Source organism: Chelon labrosus, assembly GCF_963514085.1.
Source record: "Chelon labrosus genome assembly, chromosome: 12".
Taxonomy (NCBI): domain Eukaryota; kingdom Metazoa; phylum Chordata; class Actinopteri; order Mugiliformes; family Mugilidae; genus Chelon; species Chelon labrosus.
Window position 1 is genome coordinate 25,408,021 of NC_140345.1, and position 26,498 is coordinate 25,434,518.

General features: G+C 43.4%; 1 protein-coding gene across 2 annotated transcripts in view; it reads left to right on the forward strand.

Annotated features, from left to right (window-relative positions):
* Positions 1-26,498, forward strand: part of ascc3 (activating signal cointegrator 1 complex subunit 3) — a 131,612-nt gene that overhangs the window by 91,628 nt on the left and 13,486 nt on the right. For both annotated transcript variants that reach the window (XM_084557524.1, XM_084557523.1), the window contains 20 exons: positions 3,443-3,634; positions 5,282-5,506; positions 8,110-8,229; positions 8,624-8,788; positions 9,380-9,466; positions 9,643-9,819; positions 11,270-11,495; positions 11,981-12,135; positions 13,334-13,432; positions 13,503-13,671; positions 14,656-14,876; positions 15,143-15,228; positions 15,322-15,488; positions 15,623-15,768; positions 17,529-17,649; positions 18,049-18,191; positions 20,448-20,585; positions 20,807-20,927; positions 21,174-21,306; positions 22,830-22,955. In XM_084557524.1, the coding sequence (XP_084413650.1) occupies positions 3,443-3,634; positions 5,282-5,506; positions 8,110-8,229; positions 8,624-8,788; positions 9,380-9,466; positions 9,643-9,819; positions 11,270-11,495; positions 11,981-12,135; positions 13,334-13,432; positions 13,503-13,671; positions 14,656-14,876; positions 15,143-15,228; positions 15,322-15,488; positions 15,623-15,768; positions 17,529-17,649; positions 18,049-18,191; positions 20,448-20,585; positions 20,807-20,927; positions 21,174-21,306; positions 22,830-22,955 (3,017 nt within the window). The remainder of the gene's footprint in view (positions 1-3,442; positions 3,635-5,281; positions 5,507-8,109; positions 8,230-8,623; positions 8,789-9,379; positions 9,467-9,642; positions 9,820-11,269; positions 11,496-11,980; positions 12,136-13,333; positions 13,433-13,502; positions 13,672-14,655; positions 14,877-15,142; positions 15,229-15,321; positions 15,489-15,622; positions 15,769-17,528; positions 17,650-18,048; positions 18,192-20,447; positions 20,586-20,806; positions 20,928-21,173; positions 21,307-22,829; positions 22,956-26,498) is intronic.

A 26,498-nucleotide genomic window follows, 5' to 3' on the forward strand; every position in this document is an offset into this window, starting at 1 on the left:
GAGTAGAAACTCATCCTCCCCCTCTCCGTCTCTATCTCCAACATCAACAGCCACGCTCTGAGCACCGAGCATAATGACCATCAAGGGCCACTAAATGAAATCAGCAATTAGCCATTGTGGCTCAATTTAGCAAAGTAAATGAATTGTTCATGTGCTCCTGAGAGTCGGTGTTGGCGGTGGTGCTTTTACGGAGGCTGCCTTCTCCCCTCTTCAGCGCGGTGCACGGGAGTCATTTGCCACATTTTTTGGTGCGATTTTACTCTTTGAACTCTTTGAAGCTGGTGGTGTGCCGCGCGAATACGCTGCTGCTTTCTAAAAACGCCTTTGCTTCAGTCGTGTGTTCTAGATCGCGAAACGATCAAGGATTCTCGATAGCATTGTCAAAACTCTTAAAAAAAATAAATAATAATTTCCGCCCAGATGCATTTAGAGAAGCTTTGAACGCCTGGACTGGTTTACTTCAGCTCTGGCGTTATCCGATGCTCTCTACAAAGTCACAAACATGATAGACGGAGAGCGGAGCTGGCAGCCGGCTGTCTGTGGACCGAGCGAGCTCTGCAGCTGGAGCCGCAGTGAGGAGCGGGGCCTAATGGGACCTGATCAGGAGCTTAGGTCACTGCCATCTCAAATACACTCATGGCACAGCAGACATCAGCACTAACTCACCTTAGATTAGAGGCTGGAGCCGCGGCTGTAACACACTCTGACACCTCAAAGCAGAGCCTCAGCCGTAGCATTTCAATTACCTCCCCTCCCCGGCTCGCACGGATCTCAGCAGCGCAGAGCACAACCTGGCCCTGAGGACTCTCACCCAGGCCTGAGCTTGGCCTGGTTTTCAGATGCCTTTAGAGGGTGCTACTTTTTGTTCTATCACATCCTTTTTATGTGATTGTCATCTGGACGGATCACAGCGCAAAGAATGGATTTATAAGTGGAAGTGTGCCAGCATAACAAACCCTCTCCCATCAGTAGAAGAGAGCTTTTATAAAAGACTCTACAAGAGTGAAATATTAAAGGCTTCAGAATGCGTCGATGAATCAGAGCGCTCTCTGTCCTTTCTGACCACATCTAACGGCAGAAGTGTTTATGTGTCCGTGCTTAAAGCGAGACACAAAAGCGGGCATTCACAGAGAGGAGGGAGAAGCAATGAGTCATACAGTCATACTTCCAGAAAAACATTCATTCAAACTGAACCAATTCAGGGTGAAATAAAGGTACTTTTAGGCAGCACCTTGATGTGGTTTTTTTTTTTTTTTTTTTTTTCCTTGAATGGTGCAAGCAAAAAGGCATTCCTGACCGCGCGGTTCAATCAGAATTTCATCAAGCTCTGCCTCGCCGAGTGGTGGGATACCAGTGAGCGATCATGTCCTTGAATCAGCACTTGCAGCTCCTTCTCCGTCTGGTTCTGTCAACCCCCTCCCCGGGCTAATAGTAGAAATCTGTAGCAACAAGACTGCAGTGCTGGCACTGGTCAAAATGAGGAAATACAGAAGTGCAAAATGTATTTATGCTGATAAAGATAACAGAAGTACATTTTGTTCAAATGCCTAAATGCAACCAGTTTTACAACAAGTCCAAATGCAGCTGTGTGGCTCTTGTTTTGTAGATGTAGGAGGCCAGTGTATGTTGAATCTTGCTGACAGTAAGGTTAAAGTTCAGCTTTACTGTGACAACATAATGTTGTACAAAAACACTTTTCTGGCCATTGTTCAAAACCAGAACTCTGTAACAGAACATAAAGAGAACATTATGACCCTGATGTGTTATTGGGTGGTAAGGCAACTGTTGACTACACAAGACTACACAATGAGGACTACACAAAGAAAAGAGAACAACCGAGGTTTACCTGAGGATCAGTTCATCAGTTTCCAGCCTCACCAACTAACAATGACTCAGATTAGATCCCACCAGATCACTTATTTCCCCCAGAGTTAAAGACGCTGACACATGCTGCAAGAAACTGCTACTGAGGTCGACCAATAAGAGGAAGAGAACTTCTTCTGGCAAGAAATATACAGAGTAGACATTTGACCACTGGAAACTGGACTTTTAGTTTGGAGTTTAGCCCTAATTAATCACTGTACACCGATCAGCCACAACATTAAAACCACCGACAGGAGAAGTAAATAGCATTGACCATCTTGTGACAATTCAGTGTTCTGCTGGGAAACTTCTGGACCTGGCATTCATTGGTGTGGATGTTACTTAGACATGTAGCACCCACCTAGACCAGACCAGGCACACCCACCCCATAGCAATGATGGCAGCAGCCATTCTCAGCGGGATGCATGGATGAAGAACAGCACAAGGTGTTGACCTGGCCTCCAAATTCACTAGATCCCAAACTCATCAAGTATCCGTGGGATGATCCACAGAGGACCCTCCCCTCAAAGGCTTAATGGTGTGTGCTAACCTGGAGGTGTGACTCAAAACACGCCTCTACTGTTTGACCAAGAAACAGAGCGATGGAGTCATCACATGACCTGACCACACTCATCCTATCGAAACCCAAGTGAGATGGTTTGGGGTTAGTTGGACAATAAAGTTTAGGAAAACCAACAAGGATGGCAAATGTTGGAACACCTTCCGGACTGTCACAAAAGTTCAAGTGACAACCTCATTGTCTTTATGTGTAAATATTGTGTAGAAAAAAAAGGTCTGTGATATTTTACGTAGTTTTCAGACGTGTCCAGGAACTGACTCTCAGACCTGCTGCATAGTTTGGTACTAAAGGTCTCTTGCCTCCCACTTTTATCCACAAGGTTTGCATACCAATCCAGACACTCATTGCAACCCAAACAGTCAGTGTGTGTGTGTATGAGTGTGTGTGTATGTGAGGCAGACAGCTGCCGGCAGTAATGGGTTTTCTCTTTGTGGTGCAGAGGCCTGCTGGGCGCTGACCTCCATTTAGATGCCCAGAGAGGGAGATAAAGCCCTGTGATGAGGACTCCCCTCAAGCCCGGCCAGGTCACTGGCCTGCTGTCAGTCACAGCACACATCTCAATTTGACTGACCGCGTGTGTGTGTGGGTGTGTGTGTGGTCTCTGAGCTGCGGATGAACCTTTAGCGAGTTTACACTTGAGTAGTGTACTACTGTCTGCTTTAATAGCCTGGCAGTACCTGTTAAATTTTTTGTAAAGACTGTGTCAGAGTGCTGCTCATTCAACAATATTTTTTCTGAGCTGCTTGCACATTGTCATGTACCTGTACAAGTGTGTGTTTTATTCCAGATTGTTCTTGCTATTGTTCTTGTAGAGAGATATCAGCAACGATTAGGATCATTTTTCCCAGTCTCCTTGTTTTTGTGCTGTTATATTAAATCTGAACTCACTTCCTGCCTTTGGCAACAAAATAACTCAAGTCCTGGTTTCTTTCCTTCACATTCCCTCCGACATTTTTCTTCCCCTTCTTTAAAACGACTTTCTCTGACCCTTTCTTTCAGGTCCAACGGTCCAGGAACAAGCAGATGAAGGAGATGTTCCCAGAAGGTTTTGGAATCCACCATGCCGGGATGCTGCGGTCAGACCGCAGCCTGATGGAGAGCATGTTCTCCAAAGGCCACCTCAAGGTGCTGGTCTGTACAGCCACCCTGGCGTGGGGAGTGAACCTGCCAGCCCACGCAGTTATCATCAAGGTCTTTACAAGCTTTCTTTCTGGCATATTACTTGTTTTGCTTTTTGCCTCTTACTTCTGTACACACATACATATTGTGAGCAAGCCAGGATTAACAGGCTGACACATCAGCGACCCGAGGACCCCAAAGGCTCCAACTGCTTTTTGGCGATTTTATTTATTGCAAGATTGTGTTGTAAATTAACGTCATAAATGCAAGATTTAAATTGAATACTTAAGACATTACATATTTTTGTTCTCTCATCCAACAGCTCACAGTTATATACTTTCATTGTTTAAATATTAGCCGAGTGATTGATTAAGATGGCTGGATACTGTGTGTTTTAGCAAGCTTTAATCCCACTGTAGGAAGTAGTTTTTGAGGCAGCAGGACCAGGCTTGGGTATTGATGAGTTTTTATTGCTGCCGGTGCCATTATCTATTCAGCCTCTTGGCCAGGCTCTTTTCCAATTCCCTTATTTATTCCTGACCAGTTTTATGTGTCTGGGAGCTGATGGGTAAGTCGATTTGTGACTGTAACAGCAGTCTTTCTGTCGTCATCTGAAATGGATGTAATCAGAGAAAACATTATGTAAGCGACGTTCTGCTCGGTGGATGAGTAGTGGCAGCGTGAAGTGATTCCTGGAATTTAAACCTGTGTTGTTGCTGATGTTTCTACCATCATTGAAAAGACACACATGTGCTTGACAGGGTTTTTGCAAAGCACAACCGCTATCCATACAGTATAAGGCACTCTCAGACAAATCTGTTTGTCATTTTACCTTTTCTACAGACTTAAAAACATTTTGCCAGTTTCCCTCCTCCAACGACAATACTCCCTCTTCTTGCTGCTACTTTCTTGCAGCCGCTAGTTGATAAATGCTATCAGTGTTCCTTTCTTGTCCTTCATCTCCCACCTCTGCAGGGCCAGTCCCTCTTTTTTCTGCATCACAATTATTGGGCTTTTTTAAAGAGCCTTAGGACACTCTTTGGCATGGACGTTATGTAGTAATATAGAGTGCCAATGTTAGTATGGCTAAAGCTAGCTAGACAACAAGGTCATGCATATGAGGTCAACGCTAGGAGTAAACAACAGATAATTACCACCAATTGGGAAGGATTGGGGTGTACGGTGTAGCCACATTCAGTTCTTATCTGAATATGATTGTCTTAAAATGCCATTTGGATTTCATTATGGGACGCGTGCACCTCTGCACACTTTAGATAGTCCTACAGCTTATCAGTGCATCACTGCATAAAGCTAGATCTTTGCTGGAGCACAATCAGTTCCTAATGGAGAGATTCCAGACCGACTTTCCTTTGCAAAAATTTTGTGGCCGGCGAAAGTCTGGCTGGCTTCCAGGTTAAAATAATGAAAATATTTAGTTAACATGACGTCTGAGTTCATAAAGTTGTCGAGATACAGTACAGAAATGCAGCCAGTGCAGCAACACATCACAGTATAGTAGTTACTATGGCATTAGTTTTTGAAGGCATGTTTGTGTTCAGTTTGTAATATTTAGAAAGCTGTTTGTTGTGCCAGTGTCAGTGTTAAATTTTGTGTTCAAATTTCATAATACAATATCACAAGAGCTTCTTTTCCTTCACTGAAATGCGTTTTTCACTACATAAGCATCCAGGTCACTTCTGTCTCTCGTGTCTGTAACAGGGTACTCAAATCTACGACGCCAAGCGCGGCACCCTGGTGGACCTGGGCATCTTGGACGTCATGCAGATTTTCGGACGCGCCGGTCGCCCCCAGTTTGACAAGTACGGCGAGGGCACCATCATCACCACCCACGACAAGTTGAGTCACTACCTCACCCTGCTCACCCAGCAGAATCCCATCGAGAGTCAGTTCCTGGACAGCCTGGCCGACAACCTCAACGCTGAGGTAAGTCTCACCCTTTCTAAACACTTTATTCTTCCAAAATCCTGGCATTGCTTTTTTTCCCCCCTTTTCCTGAAGAATAAAAAAAAGTGTTGTGCACAGGGAAAGTTTGAATGTATTTTCGGGTGGAAAACTTTTGCCTCATCAGTGTCAAAACATTGCAGGTTTCTTCAAGTTTCATCATCCGTCATGATGTTGTGGGGAGCCTAATTACATGAGGTCCCTGAATATTACACTTATATGGGTAACGAACTGTCTGCCCTTCTCCATGACCTACTTGTGTGTGTGCTCTATTTTATTGGGTTTATATTAGTGTGATGTAAACTCATCTCAAATCTTTGCATTAACATACATGTTTACTTCCTTTCATTATGTTTGAATGACGCCCTTCCTACGCTCACATTCCTACGGGACTTCTTCACGGAGCGGTTGTCATGGCTACAGTCATCATAATGTCACATCCTGCAACTAAAACGAAACTTCTTAGAAAAACGTACACTTGAACGTACATCAGCATTATATTAACTCTCTAAAATGACAGAAACCATCCTTATTTATCCTTATCCAATTATTTGATTATATGTACTTTAGTGTTTTAGTTTGGCGCAAGTCTTAAGGCTCATTTAAGGTACTACGGGACATAGACGCCATAACCTACACCGTAGCCTACGCCGGTACAAACCATTTATACTTGTGCACTCGTCAGTCGGGCTCGCTCTGTAACAACGTCACCCAAACACTAATTGGTGCAGAGTCTTTTTTGTCAGTCGGGTTCGTTTTTGTTTCTACTTCCTGCTTCACTTTCAACAATGGCGACTGAAACTTTCACTGAAAATTTCGCCGAAGACAAGTCCTACATCTCCGAACCTCTTCATTTAACCTTTCCTCGATGTGTTCCGTATTAATTGACCCAAAACAGTCGGTTCGAAAATTGCGGCGATGGAGAAGCAGCGGGAAATATTTAAGCGGAAATACGCTACTACCAAGTGGACCAATCACAGCTCTTGTGGCCTGCGTCGCCGCGGCACGTAGTTACATTTCTGGGGAGATCCATGTCAGCTACGCCGTTACGGTCTGCATATGCTCTGCACTGTCATCAAATTGACGCAGAAGCCTAAACCGTCTATTATCCACGAGCATGGAGGAGGTGGAGCTTATGACCTATACCGCAGCCAGCCACCAGGGGGAGCTCCAATTGCTTTGGCTTCACTTTTGAGGAGCAGTCATGGCGTCCACTTTAAATACAGTCTATGGTACCTGGTAAATGGTTACAGTTTCTGGCACCCTGACACAGCCACTCCTCTCCCAATTCTTTGTGCAACAACAATTGATTGTAGTTGGTAGCATAGGTATAAGTGTGTGTTTGTGTGATCTTTAAAGCACAAACCAGCGATTAATGAATAGAAAATACCCAAGATATACCGTAAACATCCCTGTGGAGGCTCAACATCTATTGCATAAAGGAAGCTGATGTCAACGTCACCAACACAAAAATCTACCGGGGCAGGATTTATTTTTTTTTCACGTTATTATTAGGACATTTATGTCAGCAGGAGCAGAGCATCTTACATTATGGAGGACCTTACCCAACCAGCACATGAACTGTTCACCCCGTCTCCCTTCAAACAGAAGGCTGCGTAGCCTTAAAGCTAAAGCAAGAAAAAAAGTGCAGCATTAAATTATGTCCTTTGTGCTTTTGTTTTAGTTGTGCTGCACTTTGTTTTTAATGCTGTTTGGTTCTAACTATGTGTTCTATGGAACAGTATTCCAGGTTTCTCGGTCTATCATGAAGGAGTTTGTAAAAACCAGGAAAGGGCTTTATCTGTGTTTCTGCAGTTGCCATATTCTGTTATGTGCTTGATTGTAGTCTCCAAACTGGTTAGTTTCCAGACTTGTGAAGTTTTCTTCCAAGTTGACTTGGATAATGATATAACTACCTCCTGCAGAGTGTTGTTGGCTTGGTTGGTTGGTGGGAAGGAGTTTGTCTTTAGCGTGGAAAGCATCGCCATTGTCAGATCACGAGAGTTGGCCAATCCAAATATAGACACTCTGCACAAACTTCATCCTTTCATCACAATTTTAACATATTTCATAGCTGTCCATGCTGGACCATCATGTTTAAAAAACAACACAGTAATGCAGACCATTACCAAAAACGAAGCCCAGTACTGGCCTGCCTTATAAGAACAAGCTCTGTGTCAGCAACACACACACATTTATACATATTACCGTAATGACTCCCATTTTTTTAATGTGATAGTTTTGTCCTTGGTGTCTGTCTCTGTCCTGCTCAACAGGCAGGTTTGAGGAGGTTGTTTGTCCTCTATCTATCTGGATCTATGTATGCCCTAAACCACATCGGAAGGTCGGTCACAAGAAACCTGCACATAGAGACAGTTTGTTATCTCGTCTATCTGAGCTGAGACATGGTTAAAGTTGCATTGTGGTTAATGGTGTTTAATTCTTGTGGCTTTGTTATTGAGCAGAGCAAATAAAAACGAGTTTGTGGCTGAACCTCTTGGAAGTGTCCACCAGATGGCGGCAGAGACCAGTGTTATAAATGGGAACGGTAATGGAGTGTCTCTTTCTTCTCTCTCCTGTCTCAGGTCGCTCTGGGGACTGTCACCAATGTGGAGGAGGCCGTGAAGTGGCTCAGTTACTCCTACCTGTATGTTCGCATGAGGGCCAACCCGCTGGCGTACGGCATCAACCACAAGGCTTATCAGGTTGGTCGAAACTTCTTTTATTCAGCCGGTTTGTCTTTCCAAAGTCACAGCAGAGCAATGGTCTCCTCAGAATGTTTTATCTAGAATAGGGGAAGTGTATGAGCGACACAAATTATAACAAACGTGCAAACTTTTTTCCCAGAACCTTCAAAGTGAAGCTGCAAGAGAACTCACGGCTCAAACGATTTTAACTGTGTTGTCAATACTTTGCAGTTAGTTACTACCTCAAGTGCAAATATGCATTCTTCAGTTTCACACGTGCAAATCTCAAGTTTCAAAACTTCTTTATAAACATATGTAGTTTTCTGTGTACAAAGTTTTGAACCTGAAAAACTAAACTAAAATTCCTGGAGAATTTCAAACTCTAAAAACCAAACATTAAAAATTGTTTCAGATGGATCCTGGTTTGGAGATGTACAGGAAGGAGCTGGTGGTGGAGGCGGGCAGGAAGCTGGATAAAGCCAGGATGATCCGCTTTGAGGAACGCACCGGCTACTTCGCCTCCACCGATCTGGGCCGGACCGCCAGCCACTTCTACATCCGATACAACACCATAGAGGTAGACTCGGCGCTTCGTCGCACACGGCACAATGGAGCTTGACTCGCTTTTATATCGTGATCAATACTGCAATGCTTATTTCCAATACAAGCTGGATTTACTTACTGTCTACTTACTGTGTTCCTAAATAAATCTATCATGGCAGGCCCAGCGTATTCAGAAATTTGTATTGCTGAGGTTAGAAAAGTGCTTTATCATTGCAGATATTCTTCAATTCTTTGCAAATTTTAGACTCATTTCATATGGGCCCCCCTGAGATACCTTTTTTGTTTTGTGAAAAGAAAAGTACTTCAGTTTACCATGTACTGTATAAATACCCTGTATTCTTATACTTACTTTATAACGTTTGTGTTCTAGCTGTAACAAGAAAACACGCAAACAACCCAAAAGACATAGACAAGAAATAAAATAGCAGTTAACTTTATTTTGTCACTACTTCGAAAGAGCATCATGAATGGGAGGAGTTCTGCCACATGTATGAATGTTTCCTCAGTTTCTTTAAGTGAAATTAGCATCTTCGCATCTAAAGATACGTCAAACTGTACTCAACTGAATACTGACGTTTCTCATTCCTCCTTTCCCCATGTGAAGACCTTCAACGAACATTTCAACTCTCAGCGAACAGAAGCTGACATACTCAGTATCGTGTCCAAGGCCGAGGAATTTGACCAGCTCAAGGTGAGAGGTTATAAAGTACTGGAAGCTAAAACTATGGCTGACCCTACTCTTCTGGTGTTTAAATAAATATATATGTATATATTACCCACAGTTTGTGGTTGAAAGCCCCTTCAAGCTCTGTTATAATATAAGAAGAGCAGTGCGTCATACATCATACGGGTGGTGTGCGTTGGCAGGTCCGTGAGGAGGAGATGGAGGAGCTGGAGCAGATGCTGTCCAGCTACTGCGAGCTTCCGGCTGCAGGTGGTGTGGAGAACGGCTACGGGAAGGTCAACATCTTGTTGCAGACTTACATCGGCCGGGGAGAGGTGGACAGCTTCTCCCTCATCTCAGACCTGTCGTATGTGGCACAGGTGAGAGCACCTACACCCTTTACACCAGTATGAAAACAGTAACGCAAACTCTGAGGAGGCAGATCTGAAGTGTTGTTTTGAGTATCCTAAGGTTCACTTGTTTGGGTGAAACCTTAGTTACTCAAACCTTGTTTTCCTCTTTAACATACACCGATCTGCCACAACATTAAAACCACTGACAGGAGAAGTGAATGACATTGATTTTCTTGTGACAATTCATTGTTCTGCTGGGAAACGTTTGGACCTGGTATTCATGTGGATGTTACTTAGACATGTAGCACCCACCTAGACCAGACCAGGCACCCCCACCCCATAGCAACCATGGCAATAACACTCCTTGATGGCAGCAGCCAAATTCACTAGATCCCCAACTGATCAAGTATCTGTGGTATGAGCCACAGAGGCCCCTCCCCTCAACCCATAAGACCCAAAGCCCCCCATTAACAACATTCTGTTGGAAGGTGGTCATAATGTTATGCCTGATCGGTGTAGTGTATTTAACTTATATGCACATAGGTATTTCTTTCCAGCAAAGCAGATTTGCACTAATATATATGATACATTTACTACAGGGGACCATTATAATTACTAAGTAATTGTAGTTGCGTAGTTTTTTAACCTTTAAACCTCCAACTAAACTTCTTTAAAACAGACCACACTGTTCTCTGCTATCCATATTGAGTAGAAAAACATTTAGTGACATCCTGATACTAAAATCCACCTACAAATATAAACAAAGATGAATCATGAACTGTATTTTTGTGTGTGTGTGTGTGTAACTTGTCATTGTGGTAAGAGGTTGTCAAGCACCTAACACATCATCTATAAAGATGTGATGTAAAGCTACTGTAGGGGTATGAATCCAGTTGGTTTTATAGTTTCAGGGCCACCTTTGTGTTTGAAATCAGAGGAAACAGTGGCGTACCAGCTGAAGAAACTGGATCTCGGTTGAAATGCAGAAGAGTCCTGCAAGGATTAACAGAATCCATGTCAGAGCTCATGTAATCTGCCCAGATTTCTAGTCCTTGCTGTGTCCAGTCGGACCACCGGCCAGACTTTAATGGCTCACCACCAGAGTGCATTCACCGGACAATCAGATCACATTAACACCTGACTGAATCAATCACAGCCTGACCAGACTTGAGCAGTCTATCAGCGAGCGACGCTGCCATCTAACTCCTCCTCCTCCAAAGAACTGACACGGCAATCCATCAGTGCACAGCTGTGGCCAACCTGCACGCCCGAGCCACACCAGACCTCCTCTTGATCACACATGATTAATCGCCTGTATAAAGCACGATGTACCACACAGCTGCTGCAAGTTATTCTGCTCCGGTGCAAATCATTTCCCAGTTGTTTTATCCCAAGTATAAAGTTTAGTGTTAAAGCTGACGCTGTCTTGAAGGAGAACCTCAAAAGATTGATTTTAATCTGCTGTTACTTCTCGCAGAACGCCGCTCGCATTGTGAGGGCTTTGTTCGAGATCGCCCTGAGGAAGCGGTGGCCGGCCATGACCTACCGACTGCTCACCCTCTGCAAGGTGATTGACAAGCGGCTGTGGGGGTTTGCCCACCCTCTCCGGCAGTTCTCCAACTTGAGCCACATTGTGCTGAACCGCTTGGAGGAGAAGAAACTCACTGTGGACAAACTGAAGGAAATGAGGAAGGATGAGATTGGTAAAAAGAGCCGATTTCTTTACATCACTGTTTATATTCAGGCTGTCTAAACTACAGTGGAACACACTCAGAGCCCCCAAGCGTAGATTCTCAAACAGTGCACAATTTCACTGTCAAGCCATATTTTGTTCTCCAACATTGATTTCCAACATTTATTTTATTTTTTTCCACTTTAAAAGTTTCCCAATTGCACTTATAGGCGGTTTAGACATCTGCGTCCATTTGACGCCGTGGCTACGGTTGTCAGCCCAGACCCTATGCAGACCGTAACTCGTCTTCGGGGCAACCCGACTGGCAAAAAAGTCACAGCGCCAACTAGCGTCTGGGTGGTGTTGTTACAGAGCGAGTCAGACTGACTCTTGTCCTATTGGAAGGAGGAGGAAGAACTGAAGTCCAACTATGCTGGAGCTGTTCATATGAGTATTTGATGCTGTTGTTTGTAAATGTGCTCTACTGAGGCCACATTTGCTTTGCACTGTTCACAGGGCACATGCTGCACCATGTCAACATCGGGTTGACCGTCAAACAGTGCGTCCACCAGATTCCCGCGATCACGATGGAGGCCAGCATTCAGCCAATCACACGCACCGTCCTGCGAGTTCGCCTTGTGGTCACGCCCGATTTTCGCTGGAACGACCAGGTAAATGACGACCATACTGCTGCTGTCAACACGAATGAAATGCACTTTTTTTTTTTTTTTTTTACCCCTTCAGTATGAAATATTATTATGGTGACAGTCTCATGGAGCTGAAAGAGGTGAACAAGGTTTATATACATATATATATATTTGGAGCCTTTATCTTACAAAACAGGAAGTCCTGGGATTTTGATGCCACCATGTTTCTCCTACTCTCCTTAGCAGCGCCCCTTCTGCAGTAAAGAATCATTTCTAACACCAAAATGAAAAGCTTCCCCTCTTACCTTCTTATTGTTTGAGCCGTGGAATCTCCATCTGTCCTCGAGAGCCGGGGCCCCGCCGGCGTGTCCTACCTCTGCGGGCAGAGAGGGCCAGAGGGGGGGATCATGGGAAGCTTAAGTCCGAAGCTTGTCGTGGAATCTGCTGCGGAATAGGAAGCTCATTGTAGCGCGGCCGAATATGAAGATGAATGTTTATGTCCGATTAGCGATGCATGCTCCAATCATGGGAGAGTGGTAATGGAACACTGGCTGGCTTAGCTGTGATCCGGCCGCAGAGCCAGGACACATGTATCGACACATGAGCCGCTTCCCTGATGGCACTCAGGAAACAGACCACACTGGATCATTATGATACGTGGTGCCACGGCTCTTTCAGCGTTATTACTGTTCAGTTTAATTGGCAGTGTTTTTTTTTTTTTTTTTTTTTTTTTTTGAAATCTTCAGTTTATTGCATTGGAATTGCACAGTGCTAATATATTGTGCTATTAATATTTTAAAATATAACCTCTTGCGTGTCACCAAATTCCATGGCAACTGGTGGTCGCCCTTATGTCACATCCTATTTCTAAAACTTATCCAAAAAATTGACACGTGAACATTCATCAACATTATATTAACTACCTGAAATGACAGAAACCATCCTTGAAAAAAATTATTTGACGTCTATTTTAGTGTTTTAGTTTGGCCCGAGTCCCATCCACTAACATGGAGCGGGTGGAGCTTATGACCTATACTGCAACCAGCCACCAGGGGGAGCTCTACTTCCTTTGTCTTCACTTTTGAGGAGCAGTTCAGTCTTCCATCTTTATACAGTCTATGTACCGGACGCAGAGTCCATCAGTAATCCACAAATTGCAGGAGCAAAAGCTCAGAGTGAATTAAAACATTTAATGTTGTATTTTTCCTTCTCCATGGTTCAGGTGCACGGGTCAGTAGGTGAGCCATGGTGGCTATGGGTGGAAGATCCCATCAATGACCACATCTACCACTCTGAGTACTTCCTCCTTCAGAAGAAGCAGGTAAGTTTTGTCTCTCGGATCATAGCTGACTCAAAGAGGACATTTTTTGAGTGTGTGTTCCTCCCTCCAGGTGGTGACAGGAGAGCCACAGCACATAGTGTTTACTATCCCCATCTTTGAGCCGCTGCCCTCCCAGTACTACATCAAGGCGGTGTCTGACCGCTGGCTCGGGGCCGAAGCAGTCTGCATCATCAACTTTCAGAACCTCATTTTACCTGAGAGACACCCACCGCATACAGGTACGCACACATCCCAGTTGTGAGAACTGGGGTTTTAGAGTTTCAGTCTCTATTTTATGGGAAATGCTGTCACTGCCACCCATTTCCCTGTATCCTCACAAATTCTGTATTTTGAGTGCAGTATATCCAAGACTTTGCAGGTGACAATGTTAACAAGAACCCCTGGATTTAAGCAAAGATGACCGATGCTTAACTGGCTTCTTTTAGACTAGAGGTTTCAAACAAGACTGCTCTGAGAGCTTTTCATCATATCACAGTTGCGTGACCCGTTCTGTTTGACTATTTATAAAGCCTAAAATAAAATGTGTCACCTAATACACATTTTTAGCCAACTTCTTCTCAACTAATTATTATATATTGCTCCCTTCTTTTCTGAATCCATGGCCAATAAACCACATTTTTTTCAAATTATGAAACGCTTGAGGTGAGTCAAATTTTGACCTGGACCGTAAGAAAATATCCAGTTTTCATACAGCGATACTTCACAACCACACTGAAGTTTGACTGTGACCATTTGAAAATGTGGGGATGAGTTTTCAGAGTTTGTCCTATAGTCTGAGACAAAACTGGATCCGTTCAGGCCCACAGATTGGTTGCTTTTGTTTAACAAGGGGAGGCACAGTCCCCACAGTTAAACATAGTGGTGAGGACATAATGTTTTAGGAAACCTTGTTTGAAATGTTTGAATGTTTGAAAGAGTATTATGCTGACATTTTGAAGGGATACGGTCTTCCTGGAAGAGCGCACATAGGAGTTGGTTCTGGTCTCAGTCCCATTGAGAATCTACGAGGGGAGCTTAGGTTAAGGTCCATGTTTGAAAACCTTGTAGTGTAGATGAGCTGGTGCGATTTGTTAAGGGAGAATGGAATAAGGTCCTTCATGCATGTGATGAACACTTAAAACACTCATGGTGTTTATGGATGTTGACACCTAGTATAATTTGAGGATCTAAAGATTTATCTCCTATTTCTCTAAACCTCCCAGAGCTCCTTGACCTGCAGCCATTGCCAGTGACAGCCCTGGGCAACCGAGAGTTTGAGAGCCTGTACAAGTTCACTCACTTCAACCCCATCCAGACCCAGATCTTTCACACGCTGTACCACACCGATACCAACGTCCTGCTGGGAGCACCGACAGGCTCTGGAAAAACCATCGCAGCAGAGATGGCCATGTTCCGGGTCTTCAACAAGTATCCATCCGCTAAGGTTTGTCTAGTTGTCTGTGTTTCTGTTGAGTATAATGTAAGGAGATTTATTTAAAGATGTTCTGACTCAATGCTGACTTTTTAATTGGTCACCATTATTGAGTGTTATTTACATTAGAAACAGAATCAGCAAAAACAAGACTGAAATCTGCTCAACCCTTTAGAAAATTGGCAAATTGGCATGTAGCTTAGTTAAACAAGGCCGCACCTCTTTCATTAAATTCTTACATTTATTGTTGATTTACTTTTATGTTGCCGTGCGCTTAGGTGGTGTACATCGCTCCTCTGAAAGCCCTGGTGAGAGAGAGGATTGAGGACTGGAAGATCAGGATTGAAGAGAAGCTGGGGAGGAAGTAAGAGAAGACGGACACGCTCGGCACTATATTCAAAAGTACCAGACTGGAATTGTGTGAAAACAGTGTTTCCGTGTTCTTACGTGCGTGAAGGGTTGTGGAGCTGACGGGCGATGTGACCCCAGACATGAGAGCCATAGCGCAGGCCGACCTCATCGTCACCACGCCTGAGAAGTGGGATGGAGTGAGCAGGAGCTGGCAGAACCGAAGCTACGTTCAGAAAGTTGCTATTCTCATCATTGATGAAATCCACCTTCTGGGTAAGAGTCCTCAGCAAACCCGAAGGAGCTCACTTAACTAGATTTAATTCAGTATTCCTGTCCATACTAGTATGGATGGCACTAAAATACACCTTAACATCCTGACTGGGCTGCACCATTGTGTCTGTTTCCAGGGGAGGACAGAGGTCCAGTGTTGGAGGTCATCGTGTCCAGGACCAACTTCATCTCGTCTCACACTTCCAAGAGCGTTCGAGTGGTCGGCCTGTCCACAGCCCTGGCCAACGCTCGAGACCTCGCTGACTGGCTTGGAATCGGACAGGTCAGCACCAAAACAATACACTGCATGAGTATTTTACTTCATAAGCTCCCTTCTTTTAGGAAAAAGTTCAGATTCAGGTTTTCTTTGTTCGTGAGAAGAACGCTGCTGCAGGGAAGCTAGCCGGTAGCCACAGTCTTCAGCTAGCTGTGTGTTTTTACTGTTCATTCTTTTTACGTATCTTCATATCAGATGCCATGTGTATAATAATAATAATAATAGCAACTGAGATATAAACACATACTTTTGGCCCAGAATCTCTGTAATCGTCCACAGTCTGTGTGTGGATGCCATGCTTCAGTTTTAGACTGTGGATGGATATACAGAGAGAGAAGATTCAACCGATGTGTTTCTATACCGAGAGCCATTACCAATAGGTTACACACCTACATGAAGTTATATGTAACCTGCAAATGCTGTCATTTTTCCAAGTGCGTAAAAGACTATGACAATCTTTTGTATTTATTGTCCTATATAACAAATGTTTCACTCTAGGTCTTCAGGTCAGCAGTTCTGATTTAAATTTTGTCATTCTTTTGTTGATTGATGCTAAAACATAAAAACTTGTGAGATCAATGAGGTCCATCTATAAGTCAGCTTATCTCTCTATCCGTTCATCAGCTAACTGGACTCTGCTCTTGGTTTCCCTGTCAGTTTTGTCACAGTGAGGCAGTGGTCACTCAGGAATGAGAAGAAAGGGGTCGCCAGTCTATCACAGGACAGCTTTTTTAGCTTTACCTATAGTCCAGTTGCCTTTTTTAAACACTTTTTCGCTATACCATGACCTGGATGATTGAGAACCTTGACGGATTTTAGCTTTAAAAGTAACTGCTATTCCTAATCTGTCCACTAGGGGTCCACACTGTTTTTAGGAAAAGTTGCAGGCATGACAACAACAGTGAGACCTGGAACTAAACTGTAGATGTCAGCAATGCGCTGAAATTGCACTAAAATTTCCTAAAATATTTCCAGTTGTTCGTGGAATGTTTTTGTAAAAGGACAGTTCATTAAATGTAAACATCTAAACAATGTACTTGTACTTCTTTGCACTAAAACAAAAGGAAAAGTTGTCGTTATTACTACTATTATGTTACTGGTCTAGCCCCTTTGAGATCAAATTGGGCTGTGTGTTGCCCCTGAACTAAAATCGACATATGGTTTCTTGACTACTAATATTTTAGGTCATTGCTGTCGTTTAATATACAGTATCATAAAATCCCTGTATTTTTTTTTTTCATCACGTTTCACAATTTTGTAGCTTGACATTCTGTCTTCTGCCAGAGCTGTAGAGTGAAGGCGCTGGCAAACGACATTGGCTGCCCGCCATCCATAAATCTGTCTGGTTGGCTGCTGCAGGGACGGAGCTGCTATAATTGTAGCCGCTCAATCCATTATCAAGGCTTTTAAGACGTCTGTAGACATACAGCTGTCCTCGACGGAGTAACCCGCCAAACAATGCGACGCACACTTTACGACATCCTACCACACAGTTTCAGTTCACTTCTGGTTCACACACCGGACCGTAACACCTTAACACACAATAAACACAGCAGGCACATCACAGGCTACGCACATACGTAGCAGAATCCAGCAGTGGCCTGCTGCTCTGTGTCTCGGCGACACTGAGAGACAGTTCACATTGCGGCCAGATGGGGCTTCGCGTTGCCAGCTGCTCACATTAAATCTGTCTTTCTTTTTCGGTCAAGTGATATGTGCATTCTGCTTTCTTTTCCCCTCTGCCCCCACCCGTCTTTGTCTAACAGGTGGGTTTGTTTAACTTCCGTCCATCTGTTCGCCCTGTCCCGCTTGAAGTCCACATCCACGGTTTCCCAGGACAACACTACTGCCCCCGCATGGCCAGCATGAACAAGCCCACCTTTCAAGGTACAGCTCGACGTCGACAGCGTGCATGGTCTTTATGCATATTTGAATGATAATCCAGATTTTTATCATTTAGTAATAAACAAATACTATTTATTACTATTTATTATTAAATGCATAAATATTAAAAAAGTTGAAATCATTTTGTTTTCAGACACAGTCCTCTTTTTATTTCTATTTATACACATCAATTATATGTTTGGAAGAGACTGATCAATAAAGTTTTGAATGCACATTGCTGGTTTTCATGAGACAGTGACAAAAATGGAAAAACCATCTTTGTTTTCAAATTTTTTGCATGTTTGTGGGTGTGTGAAAAAAAAAATGCAGCTTAAAACACTTTGAAATAATCACCGCACAATAAATTAAACCCTGAAAACCCTGTACCTTGGTCTTTTGCAGCAATACGCAGTCACTCCCCGGCCAAGCCAGTGCTGATCTTTGTGTCGTCGCGAAGGCAAACCCGCCTGACCGCCCTGGACCTCATCGCTTACTTGGCTACGGAGGACAACCCCAAACAGTGGCTGCACCAGGACGAGAGAGAGGTATGCTAACACAGCGTCTACACAGGAGGAGCGGCAGCATTAGTTCTCTGTTTGTCCATACGGGATACCTTAAGGGACGGTAAGGGATGGATTCAGCGTGACTCCAAGCCCAGAATCCAGTCAAATGTGTTCTCATTTTGGAAAGGGTGACATTGCAGCTACTGTGAAGGCACTCCAACAACTACTGTAGCTACAATATCCGCTCTGACTCTGTACAGTCATGTCAGTCTAGATGATAAATCCAGTGTCTCACTACAGCTTGCTTGACTTTGTGCTTCCACATTTAGCACATGTTGGCTGGTACTGGGCTCTGTGGTCAACAGTTTCCAATGCCAAAGAGTCAAAGCAAACTGACACACTAGATGAAGCCATGTTCAGACGTGATATTCTCATGTGTCCCTTCTGTTTTAATGTGTTTTGTTTGAACGGGATTGCTCTTGTTTGCTTGCTCTCCCTCCTACTGTCGCTGTTTGAGAGCTGGATTAAGTATAACTACAGACGGACTTCAACAGAACTTGTGACGCAAAAGCCGGTGTAATGCTCCGTTATACCGTCCGTTCATACTTTAGGATTAGTGTGAGATGGGAGCCAGCGATTGCTCAGCTCAGCAGCAACTTTAGCAGGCTTTAGTTGTGAGAGCGTGTGTGTTTGTTCTTGTCTACTAAGAATATTCTGCATAGTGTATTCCCTTCCCTTTTTTTTTTTGTCATGTAATGTGCATTTTAATATGCGATTTATAGTAGATGTGCAACAACTAGTCAGTGATTAATTTACTGGTTGACATTATCATTTGTGAATCCATAGACTGTAGATAAAGATGGACGGCGGAACTGCTCCTCTAAAGTGAAGCCAAAGCAAGTAGAGCTCCCCCTGGTGGCTGGCTGCAGTATAGGTCATAAGCTCCGCCTACCTGGAGTAGCGTTATTAATTCAGCGGGAATCTCTTTGAGTTTAACATTATACAAGTTGAACCATTACAAAGACCTGATTTTGCTTTCCTGATCCCAGCAGATTCCCTCTCTCGGTTCATGTACGTAGTGTGTTTTATCATAGGCCCAGTTGCTGTATGTGTGTGCACAGAAGCGCCCCCTCCTTCCAGACACTGTGCGTGTGTTCCACTGATATATGCTGCCGCCGCCTGCTGCTTCTCTACACGGGCCATGTAACGGCTCAGCTCCGTGCTGTTTGACTGACAGGCTTCTGGTGATGGCTGCTTAACTCTCACCGGGGGTCACCCGCTGCCCCAAATCCCCTCTCTGGCTTGACAGCTCTTTCTTCCTTCCTTTCGCTGCTGCCTGAGACTCCCAGCTCCTTCTCACGGGGCTGCTCCTGACTTATCCCTAACTCTTATCCAGTTTTGTAATTTATTAGTTGGAATATTTTGGAGCAGGCGGCCCATGGACTGAGGCTATAGTCCACACAGGTTCTATTCCAGCATGTCGTCCCCTCTGCCTCTGTGCAACTTAATCTTTTTTAAGATTAGAATTTAATTAAGTTAGTCATCTGGTCTTTTTACTGGTATGTAGACCACCTTACTGGAAATTGAATTTAAAGCTATATTTATTAAATGGCATTTTTTGCAAGACTCTTAAATAGAAATCAGAGGAAAGCTACTCACCTAGTGTTCACCTGCTGTCTTTGTCCTGCAGGTCTGTGTCCTGTTTTCCAGTTAAATTTGGGATCATGAAGAAGGTCTCTAGCATAGAGTACAAACCTCTGTCCAAAGTGAGGAGTAAAACATTCATTCGCTGTAAATCAAATACACACAAGCTCCCTCAAGTTTTTTGCCTCAGCGTAGATGTGCGACAAAAACAGCACACGACAAAATGCCAGGTAGCTCCAAATGCTCCACCAGTCCCTGAAGCTCAGTTTCCCAGTCTGTCGTGTACATTTTGCACGGCTATTGCAGCTGCTCTCACCAGTGCAAAAAAAATTAAAAAATAAACACCCAAGCTTTCTATCTGAGTCAGCCAATGCTCTGTCAAGTGCATCTCCTTCCATAAATTACTCTGAAACAATGTTGGCCCCTGGTTACTTGAGGAACTACAGATTTGGAAGCTGAACCCCTGAACACACATAGAACATTAAAATAATGTTTCTCTTCACACTGTATTCCCAATTCAAATTCATAGAAATACAGTTGAAAATCTGCAAGCTGCTCTTTTAACATGTCCATAGCGTGATTGTAGTTAGTTTGGAGCAGGTGTAGCGTGTTTTTCACTGATCTGACGGTGGTGGTGCTCTTGTTCGTCTGCAGATAGAGCACATCATCGCCACAGTCAGGGATTCCAACCTGAAGCTAACGCTGGCGTTCGGGATCGGCATGCATCACGCGGGCCTACACGAGAGAGACAGAAAGACTGTGGAGGAGCTGTTCGTCAACTGCAAGATCCAGGTATGAGTTGTACACCAGACCTGTTCTGAAAACTTGACATAGATGCGAGAAGTTATACGTGTGTTGTGTACTTAAATGTATGAGCTTTAGGACGATGTGGTCAGATATATAAATCACATGCACACTCGTATTATAATTTATCTTGCGTAGCTGGTTTAAATGTTATACCTTGTTTATTTTCCATTCACATAACTTGTGTGAAATGCTAAAAATGTCAACAGGTTCTGATTGCCACCAGCACTCTGGCCTGGGGGGTCAACTTCCCTGCTCACCTGGTGGTCGTCAAGGGAACTGAATACTTTGATGGCAAATCCAGGCGCTATGTGGACTATCCCATTACAGGTACATATGCCACAGCTATTAGGTATTTCAAGCTTCTTTCAATTTACCAGAGAGTGGAAGTTTATATTATAACTGTGTAATACAGCAATTGTAATGAGTTATCCCTTAATGAAACATTTAAGTGGTGAATCCTAATTTTGCAGTCATTACAGTTGTGTTAATCTCTTGGCTCTACTAATTTTATATTATAAATACCTAAATATATATAAAGTATGGTTCTACAATGTGCTGTGTGTATGTGTCTAGATGTCCTGCAGATGATGGGGCGAGCAGGTCGTCCACAGTTTGACGACCAGGGCAAAGCGGTCATTCTGGTCCACGACATCAAGAAGGATTTCTACAAGAAGTTCCTCTATGAGCCCTTCCCTGTAGAGTCCAGGTAACAGCCACGTGTCTTTACACCTGCAACATCTGTGCGCTCCACATGACACCGTGAACTGTGATCAGTTCCACGTGTTCTGCATCCATCTATGTCACTGACAATAACAATATCTCTCAGCAGGTCGCCTCAGTGTATAGTAGGGTTTTACTTATGGGGGGAAAAATACAAGGGAGAGTGATGTGAAAGACAACTTTTAACACAAACCACTAAATAACTGTGTGCTTTTGTAAATTTCACGAATTCCAAGTAAAATACAGCATGCAGCCGGGTGTCTTTTGCAGAGAGTGTTATCCAAATAAGATCTATGGCAGAGGTAGAGGAAAATGATGTAGAACTGATCGACATTTTATGACACTATGCTTCTATTTGTCCCTATAACAGTAACTTTACAAGTATGTGTATATATAGCCACTAAACATCTCTACAATTAATACTTTGAATGCTAGCTCCATCCATTATTTTAGTCAGTTTTTTAGTCATTATCCCTGTCTCTTGTAATTCTCTGGGGGTTTCAGGCTCTGATTTCCTTTAAGCATCTTAAGACAATATGTATAGTTATTAATGCTATACACTTGAATTGAATCAGAACTTAAAGTGACAAGAACAGTTGAGTTGTAGCACCACATGGCCCATAACTTTGTCTGCTCCCGAGGTTCATAACAGGAACTTTACTGTATATTAAGAAAAAAATCCAAAACTTGTAGCTTTTCAGTTTACAACAGGAGAAATATTATTTTTTAAATGGGAGCACAGCATAACTTCTGTTGACAAATTTCATGACAGAAGTTTGTGGTTTTTAGTTTTTAATGCTTGTCACTGGGCAGCAATCAGTTAATCTACCCAACAATGTAACTATGTGCTGCGGTGACGCAGACTGCAAGAGCTGTGATTGGTCCGAACTGATTGTTTTGGATCAATAAAGATGGAACACATCGAGGAAAGGTTAACTGTGGAGGTTCAGACATACATACATTTGTACGACTCGTCTTTGGGCGAAATTTCAGCGTAAGTTTCAGTCACCATTGTTGAAAGTGGAGGAGGAAGTAGAAAGAAAGATTAACCCGACTGGCAAAAAAGTCACAGCACCGACAAGTGTTTGGCTGGAGTTATTACAGACCGAGCCAGACTGACGAGCGCACAAGTATGAATGGCTCGCACCGGCATAGGCTACGTACGTAGGTTACGGAGTCTATGTCCTGCAGTACTTTAAATGAGCCTTTAGAAACAACAACGTACATCATCGTATCCCAGAGTCGTGCCAATTCTCATCTTCAGATTCCCAAATTTATTCATTTACAATAGTTTGAAACACGGATAGAACCACGTTTTCACACGAAGAACCAGATTTTTCACCATTTAAGATGCGATAAGATCATCTTTTATTTATCTCATAGTGGGGAAATTTGCAGTGTTGCAGCAGCTGTATTTCATTTAATAAGTACAAAAAATAGAAAATGAAATACAAATACAAAATCGTCTGTGTATTTACACTTAGTAATTCTAATGTGTTGTATCCCCAGCCTCCTCAGTGTGCTGTCAGACCATCTGAATGCTGAGATTGCTGCAGGAACCATCTCATCCAAACAGGACGCCATGGACTACATCACCTGGACGTACTTCTTCAGGCGGCTGGTGATGAACCCCAGGTTAGCAGAACCTGCTCGCACCAAATACCTTTACCGGCAGTAGTAGTTCCTGGAGATCACAACTAAAGCAAACTCATTTTTGGCCTGTAGTTGTACACCCTGGTCAGAGGAGTGCCATGTTCTCCTGTCAGACATCTGCAGTGTAGACAGAGTTCATTCCAGAGCATTCCAGCCTGTTGGTATTTGCACGCCCGTCAGCTCACGATTTACCATTGACTGAATGAGGCCGAGGCAGTGGGATAATACAAATACAGGCCTGTGAAACCTGATACTGATCAATTTGGTTTCAAGCTGGGGGTTTTGGGGGATGATATTCAATGTCTGACAATTTTCAGCTACAACAACTGAAAGGATTTAGCGTTTTCTTTATTGGCGGAAAGCCTCAGGCAGCATTTATGATCATCTTTGGCTAGTATGAACCATCTGAACACCTGGTTTTGAAGCAGACCAGGGCTGAATAACACTGTTCCCTTACCAGCTCCCTCTGGACTGTAGAGAAAGTTGAAAGGCCTCAAAAGTAATTTCAAATACACTTTTTAGATGAAAGAATAGAAGTAAAACAGCAACAACTTACAGTGGCTAATAGTAGTATTGTTATCATTATCTAGCAGTATTCAGATTAATAATATATAATCATGGGTTTTTCCTAATAGTGCTGTGACTCTATCACACTCACAGTTTTAATTAACAGTAGATATTTTGCATAGAGAGTATTTGCAGCTAGGAAGAATAAATTGCATTAAATGTCTTCCATTCATTAATTTGGTTCTACTTTTCTGATATCCATGTGATTTCGTGATTTCAAATTAAGACTCCCATCTCCGTACATCCTAGTTTCTTATAGGCTGTTACATAAGACGTGAGAAATTTGTTCTTGCAGCCCTCGTTTGGGAGTTCTCGCAGCTTGTTCTCGACACATCAATTGTGCAGAACTTTTTTCTCGCGTGGTGTCTTGTTACTATTCTGCGATTGGTCAAAAACTGGAAGTGGGCATGTGGTTAATGCATAAATGCTATGTGAGCTCCCAGATGCTAATATTCGCAGTGTGACCGCTAATTGGTAGAGATCGGCGTACTGTGTGTGGGTGCTTGCTGAATGAACGGCGTGATCCGACGGACACGGTCATTACAAAGCAATCATCCATCTCCCGCATCTCCCACAATGCTTAGCGTGTGTGACGTATGCTGTAGTGGGAGGGCCCTATGAGGACTTCTCACGACGCATAAATTTGGCCAAAACTAACTTTTTTCTTGTTCTCTCCGCCCTCGAAGCGAGAACAAATTTCTTGCTTTTCGCAGCGTATGTAACAAGCTTATGGGTCTGCCTGGAAAACCTTCTCAGACAGGTGTCTCAAGAATCTTCCTAATCAGACATCTGAACTACCTCATCTGACACCTTCACAGTTTTCACTCCTCACCCTGTTTCTACAGGATAAGCCCAATGCTCCTCACAATTCGAAATCCATTTCAGTTCCTTGTACCTGTGTTCTCATTTTCTTTTCTTTTATTCTGTCACTTCCCAAACCGCAAGATGATGGGTTTGAGGATTGGAACATAGATTTAGTGGCAAACCACAAGCAGAGAACAAATTCTTTGTATGTGTAGGAAACAAAAAAAGCAGATTTGATTTTAAACCGATCCTATGAATGCCTGTAGCAGCAGTCACTAGAAGATAGGTAGAAGAACAGTATTCTTTGTGTCACATTACTTGCACTTACAAGTGCAAGTTACAAGTGACACTAAGTTAAGCCCACAGGTCTTCTACTAAATCAAAACAAGTCGGTTTCAGTATGACAGACATATTTGCTCTTTATGGGAAGCTCTTTAATCAGCAGTTGTGTATCTGCACCCTTACGTTCGCTTCATATTCCATGAATGGTGATCGTCAGTGCCTTAAATTGTCCCTCTGAATGTGCATATTCCTCCTGACAGTGTTATTTCCATGCAGCTGTGTTTTATATCTCCCACGGCAAATTTATCACTCCTTTCTGTGCGGTGCTTTCAGTCTTTGATTCCTATAGAAAGTACACACAGAAACACACCCACACCCACGGTCTCTTGGGTGTCATAAACAGCCTCCTCCCGCTGCCATCAGGAGCCTAATGGCTATGATGCTAATGGCCCTGACTTAATCAGACAGGCCATGCCACCGGTAAAGACCTGTAAAATATGTCGGGTAATAAACGCATTCAGTGCTCAGAACTTCTGCGCTGTTAACATGCGGAGCGATGGGAATAGCAGAAATACTTAACATTAAACGCGCATTAAATACGGCTGTCGCGCGTCTCGTACGCTGCTTCCTGCCCTCAAATGAGGCTGTGATTTCTCCTCCCTGCTCCCAACTGCACTATAAATGATTTTCTATGATAATCGTGAGGATATCATTTGTTTTAATGTGTAAAAAAAAAAAAAAAAAAAAAGGAAGTGGGAGATTTTTTCTGAGTGGGCCCTGGCTTACATGCATTATGCAGGCAACTGTGAAACACCCATATCTAGTATTCCTTCTTTACTTGGTATTCATTCAACCCCAAATTTTATTCATATCCAGTATCATGCATGCCTATGAAGGTTCTCAGTAATCCAGGTCTTGGTTTATCCAAAATCCTTAAAGAAAGGCAACTGGACTTGTAGAATTTCCTGAAGGCGTTTCGCCACACTGGTGGGGAGTTGGGGTTTAAATAGGAACATCTGTGGGTGTTACCCATTTGAGACTGGACCCTCTGACTGACAATGGATCATTAAGCTTGTTACATGCTCTGCAAGAACCAAGAAATTAGTTCTTTCTCCCAGGGCTGCAAGAAGAGACGTCATTCTCGTTCTCTCAGGAGTTCTCACAGCTTGTTCTCAACACATCATCTTCCACTAACTATTCTGTGATTGGTCAGGAATTGGAAGTAAGCATGGCTAATGCGGAAAAGCGAAAATGCTGTCATTCCCACCCTTTTTCGGTTGTGCAGTGGCTCATTTTGAGGATCAGCTGGCGGAGACAATTGAACACAGTTATCAATCCCATTTTGTTGCTAGCAGCCACACTGCTCTGTATTATGTGACCGCTGATCCCTCCTGGGTAGGGATGGGCAGAGATTCGTCGGTCAAGGTCGTCAAAACGACTGTCTGACATCCTAAAATAAGAAAAGCGCCTCTCGTCGTCCAGTTGTTTCTGTCAGATTCCCACAATGCTTAGCGCGTGTGATGTATGCTGCAGTGGGAGGGCCCTATGAGGACTTCCCAGGAGTTCTGCACTTGAGCTTCTCGTGAAGTATAAAATGACCTGGCCAGAACTTTGTTCTTGTTCTTGCCACCTCAAGAAAAAGAAAAAAATTCTCTTACTCTTGCAGAGTATGTAACAAAATTTAGAGTACTATTCATTCGAGAAAGAGGACAGGGTCAAACAGTCTCCTCCAGTGACAGGTGTATAGTCGTTAACAGACACCAGTCAAGCGGGTTTCTGATGGGTAGCACCCACAGATGATCCCATTTAAACCCCAACTTCCCACCAGTCCAGTTGCCTTTCTTTAACACTTATATTTACTACATTTTTGCA